General features: G+C 36.8%; 1 protein-coding gene across 1 annotated transcript in view; it reads right to left on the bottom strand.

Annotated features, from left to right (window-relative positions):
- Positions 1-11512: 11512 nt before the first annotated feature.
- Positions 11513-19090, bottom strand: part of spata17 (spermatogenesis associated 17) — a 31352-nt gene continuing 23774 nt past the window's right edge. The window contains exon 10 of the mRNA XM_026286139.1: positions 11513-11773. Coding sequence (XP_026141924.1) covers positions 11693-11773 — 81 coding nt within the window. The 3' untranslated portion in view covers positions 11513-11692. The remainder of the gene's footprint in view (positions 11774-19090) is intronic.

Genomic DNA, 19090 nt, shown 5'->3' with positions numbered 1-19090 from the left:
GAGTGAATCTCAAAGCTAATCCACTCTATTCCCCCTCCCCTGCTCCGAAAGACATGCAAGAAATACATCCACACATGAGCTAGTGAGCTCCCTACCTAGAATGCATTTTAAAATATTATTTCCAACCATTTATTCACCTTCATGTTGTTATAAACCTTTATAACTTTCTTTCCTCCATGGGAAAAAATACATTTTGGATGGTGATTTGAAACTTAATAATGCATGAAAAAGCACCTTAAAAGTGTCATAAAGGTTATTTGTGAATAAATGCATTATTATATATGTCTTCTGAACTTCTTTAACTTGTAAACCAAACCATTCTGATTTTATTTAGTGAAGTGTTTCATCGACAAGATCTGATTCAAAACAATGATTCATTAATGAGTCAGACATTGGTACTTTTTTTCTCTTGAAATCTCAAGGACACACTTGAGAGAACTTAGGCTGATGTCAAGATATTCAGTCAATAGTTTTCAATAGTTTGTCAATTCAGTTTCTTGCACAGTTGACCCTTTGCAAAGACCTTACTTTTGTGAAGAGGATACTGACAACATCCTGACAGACAAGACTGAGCAGGTTACTTTTGGTATCAACCAAAGTCTCAACTTTTAAATAGTAATTTTTAAGAAATTCTAACAATAAATACTGTTTTGTAGCTCTCTAAAGCCCCTTTCACACTGCACGTCGGACCCGCAATATTTCCGGAACATTGCCGGGTCGCCTTCTGTGTGAAAGCAACCACGTCCCGGGATTGATTACCCCATTGAACCCGGGTCGGGGACCTAGTAACATTGAGGGGTTTTGTTAAAGCATCATAGGATGTTACCAATGTGAAGATTTCCATAATGCACTGAAACAAGAACACTTTCTTTTTACATTTTTATTTCATTATTTAAAAAAAACATGCCTTAATGGATAAATATCATCTAGAGTTGAGCTACATGGAATTTTACATTCTGCACTACCTATCATTGTCATAAAAATGCCAAAATATCAGATATTTTTAGCGATTTGTTGACCTTCACACAGTCATGAAAGTCTGCTGGGGTCCGCTCTATGATGTCATTTCCTGTTCCATTTCCATATCTCCCATTTACAAAAACAAATATCAAAAACTAAAGACAAAATAAATATGTTGATGCTACTGTATATGTAAGTATTAATAATAAGTAAACTTGTTTTATGATTTATTAATTTAGAATGTTGTTTTTGTAAATTTATGCCAATCCACAACTGTGAGGCGGCCTAAACAGAACCACAACAGTCATGTTATCACAGATTCACTTCTTCTTAACACCCTCACTTCTCACATCAGATGCATTAGATATCATGATTTCTTTTGCTCCCTCTGCTCTTTTGCCATCTCATCCAACGTATCTGACCCCTACATCTCACTCGGATACCCCCTCCTTTCCTCATTTCTCTCTCCCAGCTCCGTCTCTCACACAGGCTGTGGCTTGACGCCCATATGCTACCTGACAGGCCTGGCCCAGTAAATGATGGCTATATCTAAATGTTGATGAGAGGGAGATGTGGACAGCGGTTGTGTTTGTAAATGGAGTGTTGTTTGGGCGGGGAGGCTGGGGAGTTTGGAGGAGGCTGGCAGATGTCAAACAGCAGAGGGAAAGAGAGACACGATCACGAGATGACTTGACAACTCTCTCAGTGGCAGGCCAGTAGATGGCCACTGTGGAAGTGAACTTTCACCCCTTCGCTGTGTGACACCTGACAGCAGAGGCCTATCTCATCTCGCTGCCCGTACACATCACTTACGTTCATGTCCAAAATAAGATGGGAAATAGGAATATGTTAATTAATCAGCGGTCGAGGGTCAAATAGATGAAGACACAGCCCATGCCTCAGGCCTCGCAGTGTGAATTTATAGACTGCTGGTCAAACCTTTTCAAGACAAGGTCATTAAGTGGGAATCTGATTGGTACAGTTATACTAAAAGAGCTATTTGTGTGAAAACTCAAAGTGTCTAGCTTTACAAAACCTAGTACTGTGTGAGTACCATGGTACAGTGGTCACATGGTTATAACCTGGTACTTATTAATTACCATATGTGTAATTACCATATGTGTACTCCAACAACATTTAATGAATACAGTGATTTTACCATGATGTGTGTCCAAAACAGCATGCTAATACCATGGTACTTTATTGTTAGTGTAATAACTGGTTCTTCTTTAGAAAGTAGACTTTAGATTAGATCAGCAGTGGTCTAGATACAAATAATTCACTTGTACGTTGTATGATAAATTTTTTGTCAAATAAGTAATCCTTAAAAACAAACAAACAAACAAACAAACAAACAAAATACAGTCTAATAAAATGTTATGAAACTATGTATCTACCAGTCAAACTTTTGTAAGATTTACATTTTATTTATTTATTTATTTTTTAAAAAGATGTCTCACTAGGCTGTTTTTAATACAGTAAAAACAGTAATATTTTGAAATATTACAAAACTCCTTAATGTTTTAAGTAATTCATTTCCAATATATTTATTCCTTGATATACAACACTTGATATATAACAAAAGTATATATACATAATATACATAATATATAACATAATATATATATATATTAGTGGTGGGCCGTTATCGGCGTTAACGTGCTGCTTTAAAGCTATGACGACTTTCACCTTGATATTTTATATAACCGACTGGCTGAGGCCAGCCTAAAAAGATGCTCAGGACAGTTGACGGGCTACTGCTGCGCATCGTCACGAAAGCTTATCTTTTTCACGTGTTTTAAGCCTTACCGCTTTTCGATTTAAACATTAAAGCATCCAAACACAAGACGCGGAAAAGCTGAACAGAGCGCGTGCTGTGTTCGGTGCGGAGAGAGAGAGCCGCGTATCACGTACAGCGACACTGAACCAAGCTCTCTTCTGCGAATCTCTCCTCGAAGTCCCTCCTGCACCTGAACGAATAAGTAAAAATCGCAGTTTGAACAAACAAAAAGATGTGAAAGAGCCCAATTCAGTTCTCGCGGTGTTCTGGTGTTCAGGGCTCACGCAGAGAAAGGCGTCTCAAAACACTTGAACATCGAATTTGCTTATTTTTGCTCGTGCCGACAAATACATACAAAATATGTAAAAATATCCACCTTGGAAATTATGCTCGAAAAAAACTCAGTTATTTCTTATGTGAAAATAAACATTGGAGGAAAAAAATGGGATGTGTATTATATTGGATGCGTTCATCGTCTCTTAAAGTGACCGTGCCTAATTTAGCGACTGGCTGCTGTAATGTTAATCCAAGAAAATGCTTCTTTGTAGTTTTAACAGTCAAACCAAAATTTATCCAGACACCAGATATAATTTTTGATATATATATATATAGCAAAACTGTAATAATGTGAGCAATGTTGAAGGTGTCTGAATAAATGTAGCCTAGGTTTGATTGTATATTTCATTTTTACATTGAAGACTATCCAGTGCTATTTTACATTTAATTATTTGGTTTCTGTACCTTGACACCTACAAACTTAAAAAAAAACTTAAACATTGTGTAAATAGCACAAATAAAAATAAACGAACATACAAATTAAACAATTTCAAATAGGGCCCACTGGTACAACCTTCACCGGGGCCCGCTGACCCCAGCTACGGCAATTCGAATGAGCCATTTTAATCTAGATTAATCTAGATTAATTTCAAGATTAATCTATGCCCACCACTAATATATATATATATATATATATATATATATATATATATATATATATATATATAAAACATAATATGTATTATTATTATTATTATCAGTTTGGTTAGTGACAGTAAAGCGCCTGACCTGACATGTGATTTGTGCTCATTAATGTAACAAATTTCATAGGGATTATGTAATATTGTTGTAATATTGCTTTCAGTAATTTAAGCTTTCATTTAATACAAATATGCCATTCAAATAAAAGAGAAGCAATTAATTAAACTTTTGTAAACATTTTGTAATTTAAAACAATAGTCCTGTAATTTGAATACATTTGCAATTTGAAAATCATGTGTATTTTCCCAACACATTACCTAAACTCAAATTCAGTTCCGTCAAAAAGCTGCAGTGCTGACATACTCAGTTTGCAAGTGCTGGACATTTATATACATAAAGATCTACATTTATCTTTATACAGGGTAACGTTGCACAGCTGCTTGAGCTTCTGAAACAAATGGAGCCAGGTCACAGACCAGAAGGCAGCAGCCACGATACACTCATGCGTTCTGTGCATGTGTGTGAGAGAGAGTGTGATTGACTGGAAGGCCTATCTCTCCTCACAAGGGGCGCCGGCAAAGAAGCACTGCACCTCAAGCTCATCGGACGCCCGTAGGCTGCACAGGCATTAGCACCGTCACCCAGGTGACCGATAGCATCGCGCTAACTGAATGAGCCGCACTTTTTACCTCTCGGACCATCTGGTCCCGCTGTCGGAGCGGCCTCCCCGCCTTCTCCCCGGTGGGCTTCTGTCTGAAAAGAGGAAGCAGGACGAGGGGCTGATGAGCGAGGCCTTGGGGCCCTCCATCACTCCTCGCCACCAGGAAGGCACCAGCTGTCTGCACTCATTTGCATTCTCTCTTAGCCCCCCCCCACAAAAATAATGAAATTAGCCACAAGTTTCCTGAGGTGATGCAAGACACGGACTTAGGCAGGACGTGTCAGTGTTTGTGTAGATGCGGGTGTGTGCTTCAGGAGCCAGAGAAGAGAAGGTCATAGAGCCTCTGATGCTAAAACAGAGAGAGGGAGAGAGGGAGAGAAGGCAGACATGCCAGCGTGGCCTAATGTAAGCACTTATTAAGGTGTTTGTACTTGGCTGGCACTATTATAAACTACCATACTGGGCATTCAAAGAAATCTTGAGACAGTTTATAGTTTGTATTTTAACTTAAGAAGTTGTTATATTTACACAATCCCTACTATAACAGCTGGTGTAAAGATCTAAGACTACTTTGGACAAGTCAATTCATCCACAAAACTTTTAAAGAGGGCACCAGTGGCAGTCCATGGCAAGATGTAGGGCTTTATCTGTTTTTTTATTTTTATTATTATTATTATTTTTATTTATTTTTTCATTAAAATGTTTCTGGATTTCGTTTAAGTTTGTCTTTACTCTGTTTTAATGGTTAAAGTAAATTGTATTAATCAAAAAGTATGTCCAATTAATTAAAATCATGAAATGTACAATATTAAACAATGATTTATTAAAACAAAATAAAAATTTTAAGGCCCTATGAAATGTGTTTTTTTGTTTTGTTTTGTTACAGTACCGTTCACTCACACAGAGACACACAAATGCTATTTTTGTGTGGCTTAATACTCTCAGACAGTAGTGCATATCATGTTTTGATTTAGATGTACTGACCAACTTCTGATGTATCCATCCAAAATTTGGCAAAAATTCAATGACATTCTGCATTTTACTTAAAATTCTGTTTTTATGACTTGAGTCCACGTTTTCCACATTGTGAAATCCTAGGGCTCTAGAGATGAGACATCATCAGAGGAAAAAACTTAGATGAAAACATTAGTTTTTGTTCAGTATGCAAGTAGTTCAAGAAAAAGAGAAAAGTAAAATCGTGTGACGATTGATTCTGCTTTGAATATGTTTTTGTTATATACAGTACAGTGCTGGGGTTAATACATTACAAGTAACTTGAGTTATGAAATCAGATTACTTTTTTTAAGTAACTAGTGAAGTAACGCATTACTATATCTGAGTTACTTTTTTCAAATAATTAACACCAGTTACTTAGTTTTTCTCATGTCTTGACTGACAGTTCTCATGTTGCCATGTTGAGAGAAATTGGGAGTAAGTGCAGAGGTGTGAACATGATGCTTACTGTAGTTTTAGACTAAACATGCATCTACTACTGAATAAAAACAAATGCAAACTTAGAATATTATACAAACCATAACCATAAAATGTGTTAAATAAGACATATATAACTTATGTATTTAATCCCATTTTATCGGCCAAAGTTTTTACTACTGACCTTCAATGGTCTAATTCAGCCATGTTAAGAAAAGATGACACATTTGTGTTTCATTTTTGTTATTGCTGCTGAATAGTGTTGAACTTTATTCTCCTGGATCATATTCTTCATGCAATTTGTTTGAGCTGCACCCTCTCCTGTGCAGACATGATTTTGCATTTCCTTCAGCCTGAGGCATACTTATTTCACTTGTGTTGTGAAAGGGTTTTTACATTTATAAAAGAATAACTTTTTTATATAAAAAACAAACAAGTAAGCCCTGCCCGGATTTAAAAAGTAACTCAAAAGTAATGTACCGCATTACTTTTATATCAGTCATTGCAAAGACTCAGCATGAAGTAACCCCAACTGATAACCAGCAATACAACGGTTCAACTAGCCATGTAAACTGGTCATCAGCTGTTTTTATCAGTTGAGAAAGGCTAATATAAATACATTTTCACTACTATGACATCCAAATGACTTTTTCAGCCAGAGAATTGCAGATACTGAGTGTTTTTCTGTTCGGGTGGTTCTCAGTATTGGTGGTAGAAGCGTGTGGAGTCCCTCTGGGAGCGTCTCTCCATAGCCTGGCTGTCTGCTCAGGTTAGTCTCTGACAGCTGGGCTGATTGATTCTCTGAGCCGAGCCAGGCAGGGGCACAGCCTCGCGGTGAGCTGTACCTATCCACCCTGCCAGAGCCAGGGGTCACCGTCAGGCCCCGGGGTCGCTCGGTGTGGGCCACAGCAGACACGTCCCTCCATTGCCCATTAGCATCAGCTTTATTTCTTGTTATGTCAGGGCATCCACCTCAGCCAACTCATGTATCCTGACCATTAGTACTCCACCTCTCTCATGAGGGAGGCAGACACACAGTTCCTCAAACAGATACAATAGATCTTCAGTTTTCAGAAGTCTTTCTTTCTTTGTTTTCCCTCTCTATCTCTTCTTAAAGCATGTCAGCACATCCTATCTATCAATAACGTCTTGTCACTCAGGCGGCTGACAATTGCCAGAGGTACAAACCTGTCAATATGCCTTTTGAAGACAGACACCCGTCTCTTTGTGATGCAGCGGGCAGAACAAATGCTTGTCAATACCTCTTCTGATCGGTATTCATCATCGCCTCGGCTGTTGGATTCCATTTGGGTCCCGATTTGGTGCGTGGAGATTCCTGTGTGTTGGGACTTAAAACAAAAGGCTGCTTTTTGTTAGTGGCCTACAGTGTCAGGAATGTACCAGCTTGATAAGATATTGCATGATAAGAGCACTGATCACAACATTATGTAGTTCATCTTAGTCTGTGTATTTTGGAGAAGCATGATATTCAGCTCAAGGCTATGGTGTGCAAGCACATGCCATCTGTGAAAGCATCCTTTTCACACCGTTGGCCCAAGGGTGTCATGGGGCACCAGTGGCATTAAAACACCTTTAAATAAAACACCTCTAAATTTGATGAATTTTGGATGGATGTGTGTGAGAGAGAGTTCAGAAGTTCATTTACTAGTAAATGCTAGTTCAAAATACATCAAAAAAACTTTTACTATTTTTTAAAATGATTTTATATTATGGTAATTATAACACACACACAACTGGCAGTGTAGAATGACAGTCATGCTTTCCAGAGATGGTCAGATATTTGGGAATCGTGGATGAAGTGATATCAGAAAATAATGTCAGATTCAAACAAAAGTGTTTCTGTATGTTAAGCCACAGCTCCAACTATTAATCATCATTAACCCAAAGATTCAACATTTCCATAACACAAATCAAGCTTAACCACACTCTCGAGCTCCAATTGACCCATCTTATCTAAGTTAAAACAGCACACAATCAAAACATGGATTGATAGCAGACCACAAACATCTGTTGCTGCTTGCAGCTGATGATTTAAAACACATAAATCAATAGCATGATCAGTAAATCACACTCGCTACTGTCACAATATTATGCATTAGTCTGAGGGAAGTCAGAAGGGCCGAGGCTTTCGTTGAAGCAGCATGAAATGCCTGCTCGTATCTGCATGCGAAATGTAATTATGGAATCACCCAAGTGAGCTGGGCCACACATCTGCCACAGCATCTGGCGGGCTCTCATCTCAACTTGCCCGCTCCGTTCTGAACAATTCAAATTCCATGCCTACAAGCACATTAACGCAGATTACAAAGCGCTCAGTCTCTACTTAAGGTTCATTCTCCGCTCAGGGGACGATAGAGGAGATTTGTGTCTTTTAATTTTGCAGATTGCCATGCGTTAGTCTCAAATGAGATGCATTTGCATGAAAGGCTGAAAACGCTTTCCAGGTTTCGGAAAGATGGATGAAAGCCGATGTGTTGCTGTAGGTGGCAACCCAGATTTGGCATTTAATCGTCAACTGAAGCAGACGAAATTCCTTCAGAATCACAAATGCATGAAAAGATAATTGTCGATCATTAGCTTCAACTTCAGGGTTATATGATCACGGCCTTTACAGAAGTGAAAAACTTTAAACATCTTCCACTCTCGTCATGATCAATCTCATTATTAAAATTTGAATGTTAAAAACCCCACTATCAAAAGAAATAGTTATACTTTATATACAATTATTATATATGTTTTTAATTAACATAAATTAATATCAGTACAACAAATAGAACCATATAATTCTTTTATTTGGAAATTTTGCTTTTTGTTAGAAAAATAACGTAAAAAATCTAAATCTCAAACCATCCTAAAATAAGCTTAATTTCCTTTATTGAAAATATGATCCCTGTATTTCCTTAAATATAACAACATATGCTGGAGACTATTTTGAAATTTTATGAATTTTGGGTGGACAGACACAAAAATGAAAATTGCCATTATTTACTGATCCGTATATTGTTCAAAACCCAAATGACTTCTGTGGAAGATATTTTGAAGAATGTTGGCAATCAAATATTGGAAGTCAATGTGAAAAATTTTGAGTCAATGTTTGGTAAATGTATGTAAATTCTTGGGTGTAGTATCCCTTTATAATTGTATCCCATTTGCATGCGGTGTCATCTCCATTATAATTACAAAGAAAAATTAGGAGGGTGGCAGAATGAGAGAGATCTGCTAGATTTTGAAGTGAGTTGAGAAGCTGGGGTGGACAGACAGGTAGGAGGCCAGCCAGCGTGGGCAGTGAGCCTGCAACTCTGACACGTCCTGCTGTGGCTCAGCGGTGAACTAAGACAGCCCATCACTTCACTGTCAGCACTCTGACCCCCTCTCTCTCTCTCGCCGGCTTCCCCGCACAACCAAGCTATTGGCTTTGAAACCAAGTAGAAGGACCCCCCACCCTTCGTGCCTGGACCCCCTCTCTTCTGTGTGAGTGATGGTCTGAATGATGACTCTGACCCCAAACCCCGGACCGACCCAGAGTCTCACCACCAGCCTCACACAGTCATTCTCTCAAAGCCAGAAAGAATGAATGATAGCTCAGGTTCTTTAGAAAAAACTCCTGCCAGTTTTACAGCATACAGTCATGATGAATGTCACAAGTAATTCACAAACAAGATTTGTTTTTTGTTAAAGAAGCTGCTATTTCTCTCTTTTTTTTCTTTTCTTGTGAATTAAATTCAGAGTTATCCCCAGCTGACAAATTATGTATGGTACCTTTGGTGCAGGTTTGACATTTGAAAAAAAAAAAAAAAAAAAAACGACATTTGAATTGTTTTGAAATAAGAAAATTGCCGGATACTTTAAAGTAGTGATTTAATGGAAGTAGCACAAGAGATCTTTGCATCTAAATTGTGATGTACATCTGAGTAACGCATTAGTGATAAAGAAAAAATGTAGGTCGGGGACTTGGTTGTTTCCATTGGTCTGATTGGATGGAGGCAGATAAAAGAAAGGGGTGGAGTTAAATTACAATTTATTTGAGAAGTCTAGCAAAAGTTACCAGAGAGATGTCTTTAATTTCACTGGAATATTCAGTTTTGACATTTTGCAAAAAAAAGTATTAATGATCATGTTTTAAAAAAAATGTGCATCAAACAAAAAGGAAAATGCATGCATGAATTGTTAAATAACGTTAATAAAGTTAAATAACATAAATTTTGTATTTGGTCATGTTTTTAGAAAAACATTTTTACAATTTTAAATTTAATTTATAGTCTTTTAAAACTAATCCACTTAAATTTAACTCACTACTTTAAAAAATCTAATTATAGAACCTGCATATTGTATATGTGAAAATTGCACTTTTTTATATCTTCTGTAAAAATAGATCTGGACATGCTGCTGAAGAACAGTAGTATAACTAAGAATCTAATATATCCACAAAATGTAAAAATCATGTTTCATATCTATTACACCCTTCTAGCCAGGGAAAAAGTTTTCCCAGAGACAGGAATATGAAGACAAGACTTTTTCATATTTTCCCTGTCTCTACTCATTAGCAAGCTTTACCGCTCTTCTTCATTCTTTCCCTCCTCAGTGGCATATCCTCTCTCTTGCATATGGCTTCACTCTATGAAGAGGACTTCCCGCCGTCAGCGTGCCTCATTCTCTTCGGTGCATGTTGGCTGGGCTCCATGGTGGAGTTGAAGCCAAGACCTGTCTAGATAGCCCATCAAAAAGCACTCTACGTGAGCCCACACTCAGAGATCTGGGCTTCTGTGAAGTTCTTCATTACTGTAACTCTCATTATTTCATTATCTAACAAATGAATGGCAAACTACATGTATTTACAAATCATGCTATGATAGTATTGTGAAAACTGAGAATAATGTCTTTGAAATGCTTTAAAAAATGCCACATCTAGTATGTTGTTTTTAGCAAGGTGCTACATCATCAGCTAATAATCTGATTGAAAGCTTTTCCATGAACCATCACAAAGGCCATCTCTTCAGCGCATCAGCTCTGGGATGTTGTCTAACACCCACATGTCCAGTAGCCATAAGCAGGGTGCTGCTTTCCCAACATGGGGTCAAACTTAGCGTTAAAACAGGGAGTAATCAGATCAGCCAACTAGGGCTTTTTCTAATCGCCGTGATGGAAAAGCGTGTTTTTTTTTTTTTTCAGAGGCAGGAGTCAGCAGCAGGGTGAGTTATTATGAAGTGATGGACTACCTCAGACCAGGAGCAATCAAAGAGATAGCCCTTGCATCTCCAAATTACTGCTACCCATGACTCAGATTCATCAACGGGGTGCTGGTAGCGATGCAGGCTAGGATATGCTTCGTACAGTTGTAGGCCCTCACCACACACATTTTCACACAATAGGACGAAGCACTCAGAATTATTTGTGGAAATGAAACCTCTGTAGCAGAAGACTGGATAAGTGCCTTCACCTTTTCCCACTCACTGAAATTAAATGACATTTATTTTCTGTGGCAACAATGCATGGGAAATGTTTCAAAACGCGACGCAATGAGGTGATTGATGGAAGTGATGCAAGAATCTGCGTGTGACATCAGTAAGTGCGTAAACTAATGGAGGAATTTCATTAGTCTCTTCTCCAGGATCAAAATCATTGCTATTAAAGAATTCTTTCATCAACACTGCTGATACTGAGTGCAAAAAGCAATTGTGCGTAATACAAATAGCATGTAATTATGCTAAGAGGACGAGATGTTTTTACTCTGAATGCGGCATCGAATGTTTTCTTCACCTCATCTCACCTTCGCACTTTCTGAACCAGACAAACAAATGATGCATGATTGGATATTTAATTTCATTTATTTATTGATTCTGTCAGTTTTCCACTCGGCTATCTCATACAATATTACCAGCGTCGGAGTACAGTCGTCCAAACTTGTCAAAGACGTGGCAGGTAGTGAAGACTGTCTTGAAGGGCTGAAATGATAAGCACATTGATTGGATGTCAGCAGTTTGAAAAACTGTTTTACACTCAGCAGAGATGAGGCAATTATTATAGTTTTTCCATTTAGCACACACACACACACAGACACACGTTATTACTCAGAGTTCTCAGTTATGTCGAAGTATCAAGTCAATCGCAGACATGTCTCTTTAAAACCTTTTAAGAATAAGTTTTTGGGTCCGTAAGATGTTATTTATGTATTTAAAGAAATGAATACTTTTATTCAACAGGGATACATTAAATTTTTCAAAAGTGACCGAAAGAGAATACAAATGTTCCAGAAGATTTATTATTTATTTTAAATAAATACTACTTAATGAGGGTCTATGGACCCTTCTCCCGAAATAAATCTAACACCCCAGAAAAGCAGAACAGGCCCTGGTTCCATAGCTACCAATGCTGATATCATTGGTCTCATTGTTCATAGGAATCCAGGCAGGGCACAACTCAAAATTCATTTACCCTTAGGAAATTAGTTCACAGGAAAACCTTACTTTGAATCAACACACATTTCCTTCAGGTTATTATCTATATGGTAGAACTACTCATTCATGTAATCTTACATATCCCATGTTTGGTCTCTATGAATTAATCTTCTGATGATCTGATTGAGAGTGTATATTATATGTTTATACCTATGCAACATAGTAGTGTTCTAAGAACCTTTAGTAGTTTGCACGTGAATCTTCTCAGACCTTAAAGGCCTCACATCAGTGACCTGCCTTCAGTTTGCGTTTCTTTTAGATCCTAAGAGGATGAGGTAGAACTCTCTTGGACCACTAAGCCTTCAGCCTTGACTATCCATTCACTAGAGATCCTAGGATCTCAGCTGATGCCTCTCTTAGCTATTTTTCACTTTCCACTTGGAAGAAACTCCCAATCACCATTAAGTCAGAAAATCTTTGGAATTCATCACTCTTCAAACTCGGAAGAAGGTGATTGCAACTCCTACAGACCGAAACTCCAAACCATCAAGACTTTCATTCCCGATGCTCGTTCCAGGCCAAGGCGATGCAAGTACCATACATTTGCCAAACTAAACAAAGTGTTAATATAAGCTATAGGCCACGTTATAAATGGTGCTGATGGTTTTACTCAGAATACTGAGGCCCTGCTACTGGCAAGAGCAGCTTCCAAATCCTTAGTACTCATCTTGCTGGATCAGTCTGCTGCTTTTGACACAGTTAATCACCAGATTCTACTGTCCACCCTCAGAAACATGGGCATCTCTGGAACCGCACTCCTGTGGTTTAAGTCCTACCTTTCAGATAGATGCTTCAGGGTGTCTTGGAGGGGTGAGGTTTCTAAGTCACAACTTCTTGCTACTGGGGTTCCTCAAGGCTCAGTACTTGGACCACTTCTCTTCTCCATCTACATGACGTCAGCATGGCTTTTCCTATCACTGCTATGCTGATGATACTCAACTCTACTTCTCATTCCAACCAGATGATCCAGCGGTAGCTGCTCGCATTGCAGCCTGTCTGAGTGACATTTCTAGCTGGATGAATGACCATCACCTTCAGCTCAACCTTACTAAGACAGAACTGCTTGAGGTTCCAGCTAACCCATCGTTTCATCACAACTACTCTATACAGGTGGGTTTGTCAATCAAACCTCCTTCCAGGACAGCCAGAAACCTAGGAGTTGTGATCGATCATCGGTTAAGCTTCACAGACCATATTGCTACAACGACCCAGTCCTGCAGATTTGCCTCATACAACATTAGGAAGATTAGACCCTTCCTGTCAGAGCAACCCCATACAACTTCTTGTCCAAGCTCTTGTTCTCTCCAGACTGGACTATTGTAATGCTCTCCTGGTGGGCCTTTCTGCATGTACTATCAAGCCTCTGCAGCTGATCCAGAATGCATTTATTAAAACTTAGTGTGTCTATTATAAAGTTTTACAGTATGTACACAAAAAAATGTTGGGTTATTTTTTTTACCCAAATGCTGGATTCAGCCTGTTGGGTCATTTTATTTGGTTATTTTTACTGTTCTGTAAATTGTATTATTCTGCGCAATGCAACATACTGTAAGGACGAGGTCTCAGTCAGTTGCATCAGCAACGGTTGCTTTGTTTGATGAAAACACCTTGCTAAAAAAAAAAGTTAATCATGGCATCTTTCAGCTACGAGTGTAACACGAGGCGGCAGTATGAAGTTTTTCCACTTCCCTTCCACTTCCGGCAGCCCTAAATCGTCTTTGATTTTGACGACACACCAATTAGCATTATTTAGGTAAAAAGTAATAACAAAGAACGGCTGAATACATGTAAATTAAAATGCTACTTTTAAATGTAAATTTTTTTAGTTTAAAAATATGTGATATTATTGCTGTTGCCTCTAGTAATTCTGTGTGTGGTTTTTAATCCAATACTTTTTAAGCCAGCAAAATAATAATTTATAAACAATGGTTGACTTAAATAAAACATCCCAGCATGTCGGATAAAAACATTTAACCCAACCACCTGGGTCAAAATAACCCAGCATGTGTTCTGTCGAATATTTACCCAAGATGAGTTGTTTTTAACCCAGTATTGTTTAGAGTGTACTAAAAGTTTAATCATTTCAGTTCACCAACTGTGCAATATATGACTACAAAATATAAGCTATAAGCAAAACTAAATATGTATCTCTGATTTATTTCCACTTAGATCTATAATTAGGAGTTAAAAGGTGTTTAAAATGGCTACACGCAGAAAGAAAGACTATCGTTCTCTCTCTGCTCCCTAACTTAGCATTGGATCTTCTTCACTGCTGTAATACATTCTCCCAGTCAGCCAGCTAATGATGAATACATGAGCCACAACAATTCCTGCCCTCTTTTTTTGCAGCACTGCACAAAATATCTGCGTCAGATATTTTTAGTTGGACTGGATTCAGCTTTTGCTAGTGGCCTAGTTGCTGCAGCAGCTACACAGGCTGTCTTAAAGCATCTCTCCAAGCACACTGGCTCTCAGTGACCCCCCCTAGAGGCTGACCTGGTCTAAAACACGCCACCTTCGTCTCCACAACCGCTTAATATGAGAGCCTGTGAGGAGCGTTGCTGGAATTGAAATGGAAATAACAGCTGAAGTAAGAATTGGATGAGGAAAGGGAGGTTGGGAGGAAGGCGGTTTAATTATATATTTCATTTTTTAAGACTGAAAAAAAGCAGAAGTTGAGCAAGGACAAACTAATGTCATAGACTGGGGCGCTGACTGTTTCCCTCTGGCAGGCATGCATGTGATCCCTCTGTCAGTCAGCGTACGCCACCATGACAATCATCTGTGTGTCTTGGCCTCAGGAAATGCTGCAGCTAGCTGTCCTTGTAAACAGCACCCACACTAACTCTAACAACTGCACAAGAAATGCAAAAGGATATTGTATAAGTAGAATGTTCACTATATGAAAAAAAAAAATCATTTTTTTTTAAATGTGATTATTGCAAAAACTTTGATTGTTGTTCCAAAACAAGGATTTGTTTAACACTCATAATTAGATGACTAATGACTGATGCCAGTCGGTGTAGATTGCTACAGTATGTATGAACTGAACTAGTTAATAGGGGGTTGAGAGACTAGTTGAGTTAGTAATTGCAGTGGCAAAGGGCAGAGGAAGGAGCAAATACACAAAAACAAAGAAGAGGAGGTAATCAGAGATAGACTGTGAATGACAGAACTCATTCTCATGGACAGAGGTGAAACTAGAGCATCAGAAACATTGCAGAAACTCTCATTTGTACTGACGTACACTGAAAAATAAGCAAGTTACATAATATAGATCATATTAAGATTGTCAAATGTTTTAATTGTCTTATAATGTTATGCTGCAAAATTATAAATATATATATAGTATATACAGACTTGTATTTAAGCTACAAGAGTTTATTTATGAATTTATTTTAGTATTAGTTATTATTTGTTATTTTTTTGTGTTATTATTATTATTTTTTTCGCCAAATAATTTTATTGATGCATTGTATATTCTACGGTTTTATTTATAAATGAGCTAATGAATAATTAATAAAATAATTAATAATGACTGAATGTAGCAAAATTATAAATATTTATAAAAATCATAAATTATATTGACTTATTTAAGCTACAACAATTAATTATTTATTAATTTATTATTTATTTGTGATTTTTTTTTAAATCAAAAATATGTATGTGTGTATGTGTTCTTTTAAATAATGTATTAATACATATTATATTAATTCTACAATTTTATATGAATTTTAGTTACACATGAATTAATGGTTAAATAAAAATGAATAAATTGATAAATGAATGAATTCTGCAAAATTAAAACATAAAATATACATTTACTATTACTATACATGCTATAACAATTTATTATTTATGAATTTATATCATTATTATTATTTGTGTTTTTATTTTATAAAGGATATGTGTGTTTTAATTCATTTTTTATAATTTTATATTAATTTGATTTATAAATGAATTAATCATTTAATAATAATGAATTGATTGAATGAATTAAAAATGAATGAAATGATAAATTAATAAACGATTTAACAACAACAACATTAAACATTTTATATGTTGTTATATATGACATATTCATTCTTTCTACAGTCAAATATTGAATGTTTCAGAGTTCAAGCATCTGTTCATAACCGACTATAACAAATGCCCTTAATTGGAGTCAGCCAGACACGTTTCTAAAGTGCCCTCAGTCCTTTTGAATGTATAAAATGAATCTCTCCTCTAGCTGATGTTCTTATTTGTCACGTCAACCTGTTCTCTTAAAATAGCCGTAGCCCATGTTCTTTGTTATCTTTCACCTCAGAGTGTGTTTCATTTAACAGCTACATAACAGCAGTGGAACAACAGAAGACTTCAGATAAGCACTCAGGGCACTTAAGACACTTTTTAGCCCATCGAACCCATATTTTAAACAAGCATTTGTTGCCTCTCCCTCCAACATTACCCAATAAAAACAGTCAAGGGATAAAAAATATGAGATTGATTTATTTGCTCCAATGTTCTTCAGAATGAAGCTTTTCTATTTTTTCCCCCTCACAACTGAAACCAATTAGCACAGCTAGCACTTGTAGTGCAGAAGGTAGGTCAGCCCGGAGTAATAAAAAAGTATTGACTTTTCTCTGACTGTAAGCAGGCTGAAAGGGGTGCCGCGGCCTTGTCGTACATGAAAAGAGCTCCATTAATTTCACTTATTTCAAGAAGGGCCCCTGTCAAGTCCTAATGTGTCCAATGCACTTTTCGCATTCATACACGCTGACATCTTAGCTGGGCCTCAGCCGAAATGAGTTTACATTATTTTAGCTAGTGAGAAGTTGACGGCATAATTCCCACTGCACAGCTCTATACGGGCCGGCAGGGAAATGGCAGAGGACTCTTTCATACGTGGCTACTCCTGACTCACTCTAAAGGGAACTGAGAGTAGCCTTTACACTTTTTCAAATGCACATTAAAGTATTTGTTGTTGTTTGTGGACTAATACAATTTTTGGTAATGTGAAATGCTGATTTTGCACAAATATAAAAATGTTGCACTAAGATTTTATATTTATATTACATTTGATATGCGCTTATCCATAAAAAATGGTCTACAAAAACATCAATCAAAAAAGAAGCTGAAAGAAAGTGTTCCTGTAGCTCAACTGGTAGAGCACTGCTTAGCAAGCAAGCGCAAGGTTGGGGGTTTGATTCTCCGGGAACACATGATATGTAAAAATTGATAGCCTGAATGCACTGTAAGTTGCTTTGGATAAAAGCGTCTGCTAAATGGATAAATAAATGCATAAAAAAGAAGCTCTTTATGCTATATTATAATCAGCACAATTTGACATGACAGTGTATAATTATATCGCCTTAATCAAACGCTTGATGAAATGTGCATTTCATAAACCTAACATAGTTTTATTTTATTTTTTTCACTGAAAAGGTCTCTCTAGCTATACAATGGAATTTAAAAAAGAATTTAAAAAATGGAATTTTTTTTTTTGAAAAACCAGAAGCCACATGCACAAAAAAAAAGAAAAGAAAAGAAAAAGAAACAGCAATGACAACATTAATTACAATAGGTTTTAAAGATGGTGGTGGGATGAAAAAAAGAAACATTAAAAATAAATTCATGACTGATAGCTTCACATGGTTTCAGGCAATAAGCAATCTTATGCAAATATTTATGAGTGAGTAAAACAAATCTATTTTAATATTCCTGTGATGGCAAAGCTGAATTTTCAGCAGCCATTACTTTAGTCAGTGTCTTATGATCCTTCAGAAATCGTTCTAATATATATATATATATAGGATGTTGAAGTGAAACCCAATAAAATATATTGATTTGTAATGGTTTAGTGTTGTAATGTTTTTTTTTTTTTTTTAAATGCTGTCCACAAAAAAATTATATATATATATATATAATACATATACAGCATATATATACAGCATTTAAAAAAAAAAAAAAAAAACATTACAACACTAAACCATTACAAATCAATATATTTTATTGGGTTTCATTTCAACATCCTATATATATATATATATATATATATATATATATATATATATATATTAGAACGATTTCTGAAGGATCATAAGATAAGACATCTTGCAGAGGGGATGTAAGGACTGTCTAATTATTTGAGGGTATGCAAACGTTTTTTTCAGTAAGCAAACATTTCTGTTGATAATCGTTCTTATCTAAATCCTTAATTTACATTCATGCACTATTCAGAATGCTTCGGATTTGACAATTAAGTCACTGAAAATCATAAACTTGATGTAATCAGGTTATTTCAGGTGACATGACCCTAATATGGCTCTCAGTCAACCAACACACACTCTCACACACAGGCAATTTCAGCAAGATTAACTGGCAATACCAGAATGCTGCAGTTTCCACACAATTATGTAATGTTGTGTGGCTAAAGTAATCCTTCTGTCTCAATTGAAGAGACCTAGTGCATGGCATTTAAATGAGATTTCTGTTGAACAGCAACAGGTCTCATGTAACACAGATCCCTGTCCTTGGAAGCTATCGTACAGTAACACTGATTTCAATTCATGCTATGCAGAAACTTCAACAGCTTTCAAAACCTTCAATAGCTGCATGAGCCACAGCACAGATGGAATTCAGAAGGGTCTGTTTTTATTGTCAAAATGACAGAGGAAATCAGTTCATATTTGTGTAACATGCATAGAAGAAAGCACAGATGGAGGAAACGGTGTAAAAGAGCTGGGGGTCAGGAAAGTACTTTTGACTTTTGGAGGCTTTTCTCACTCTGCCCTACAATACAATGTTCATTTGCATTGTGTT

Source organism: Carassius auratus, chromosome 17 (genome assembly GCF_003368295.1).
Source record: "Carassius auratus strain Wakin chromosome 17, ASM336829v1, whole genome shotgun sequence".
Lineage (NCBI taxonomy): Eukaryota > Metazoa > Chordata > Actinopteri > Cypriniformes > Cyprinidae > Carassius > Carassius auratus.
The sequence above is the reverse complement of the archived record's forward strand: the minus strand, read 5'-3'. Positions and strand labels throughout refer to the sequence as shown.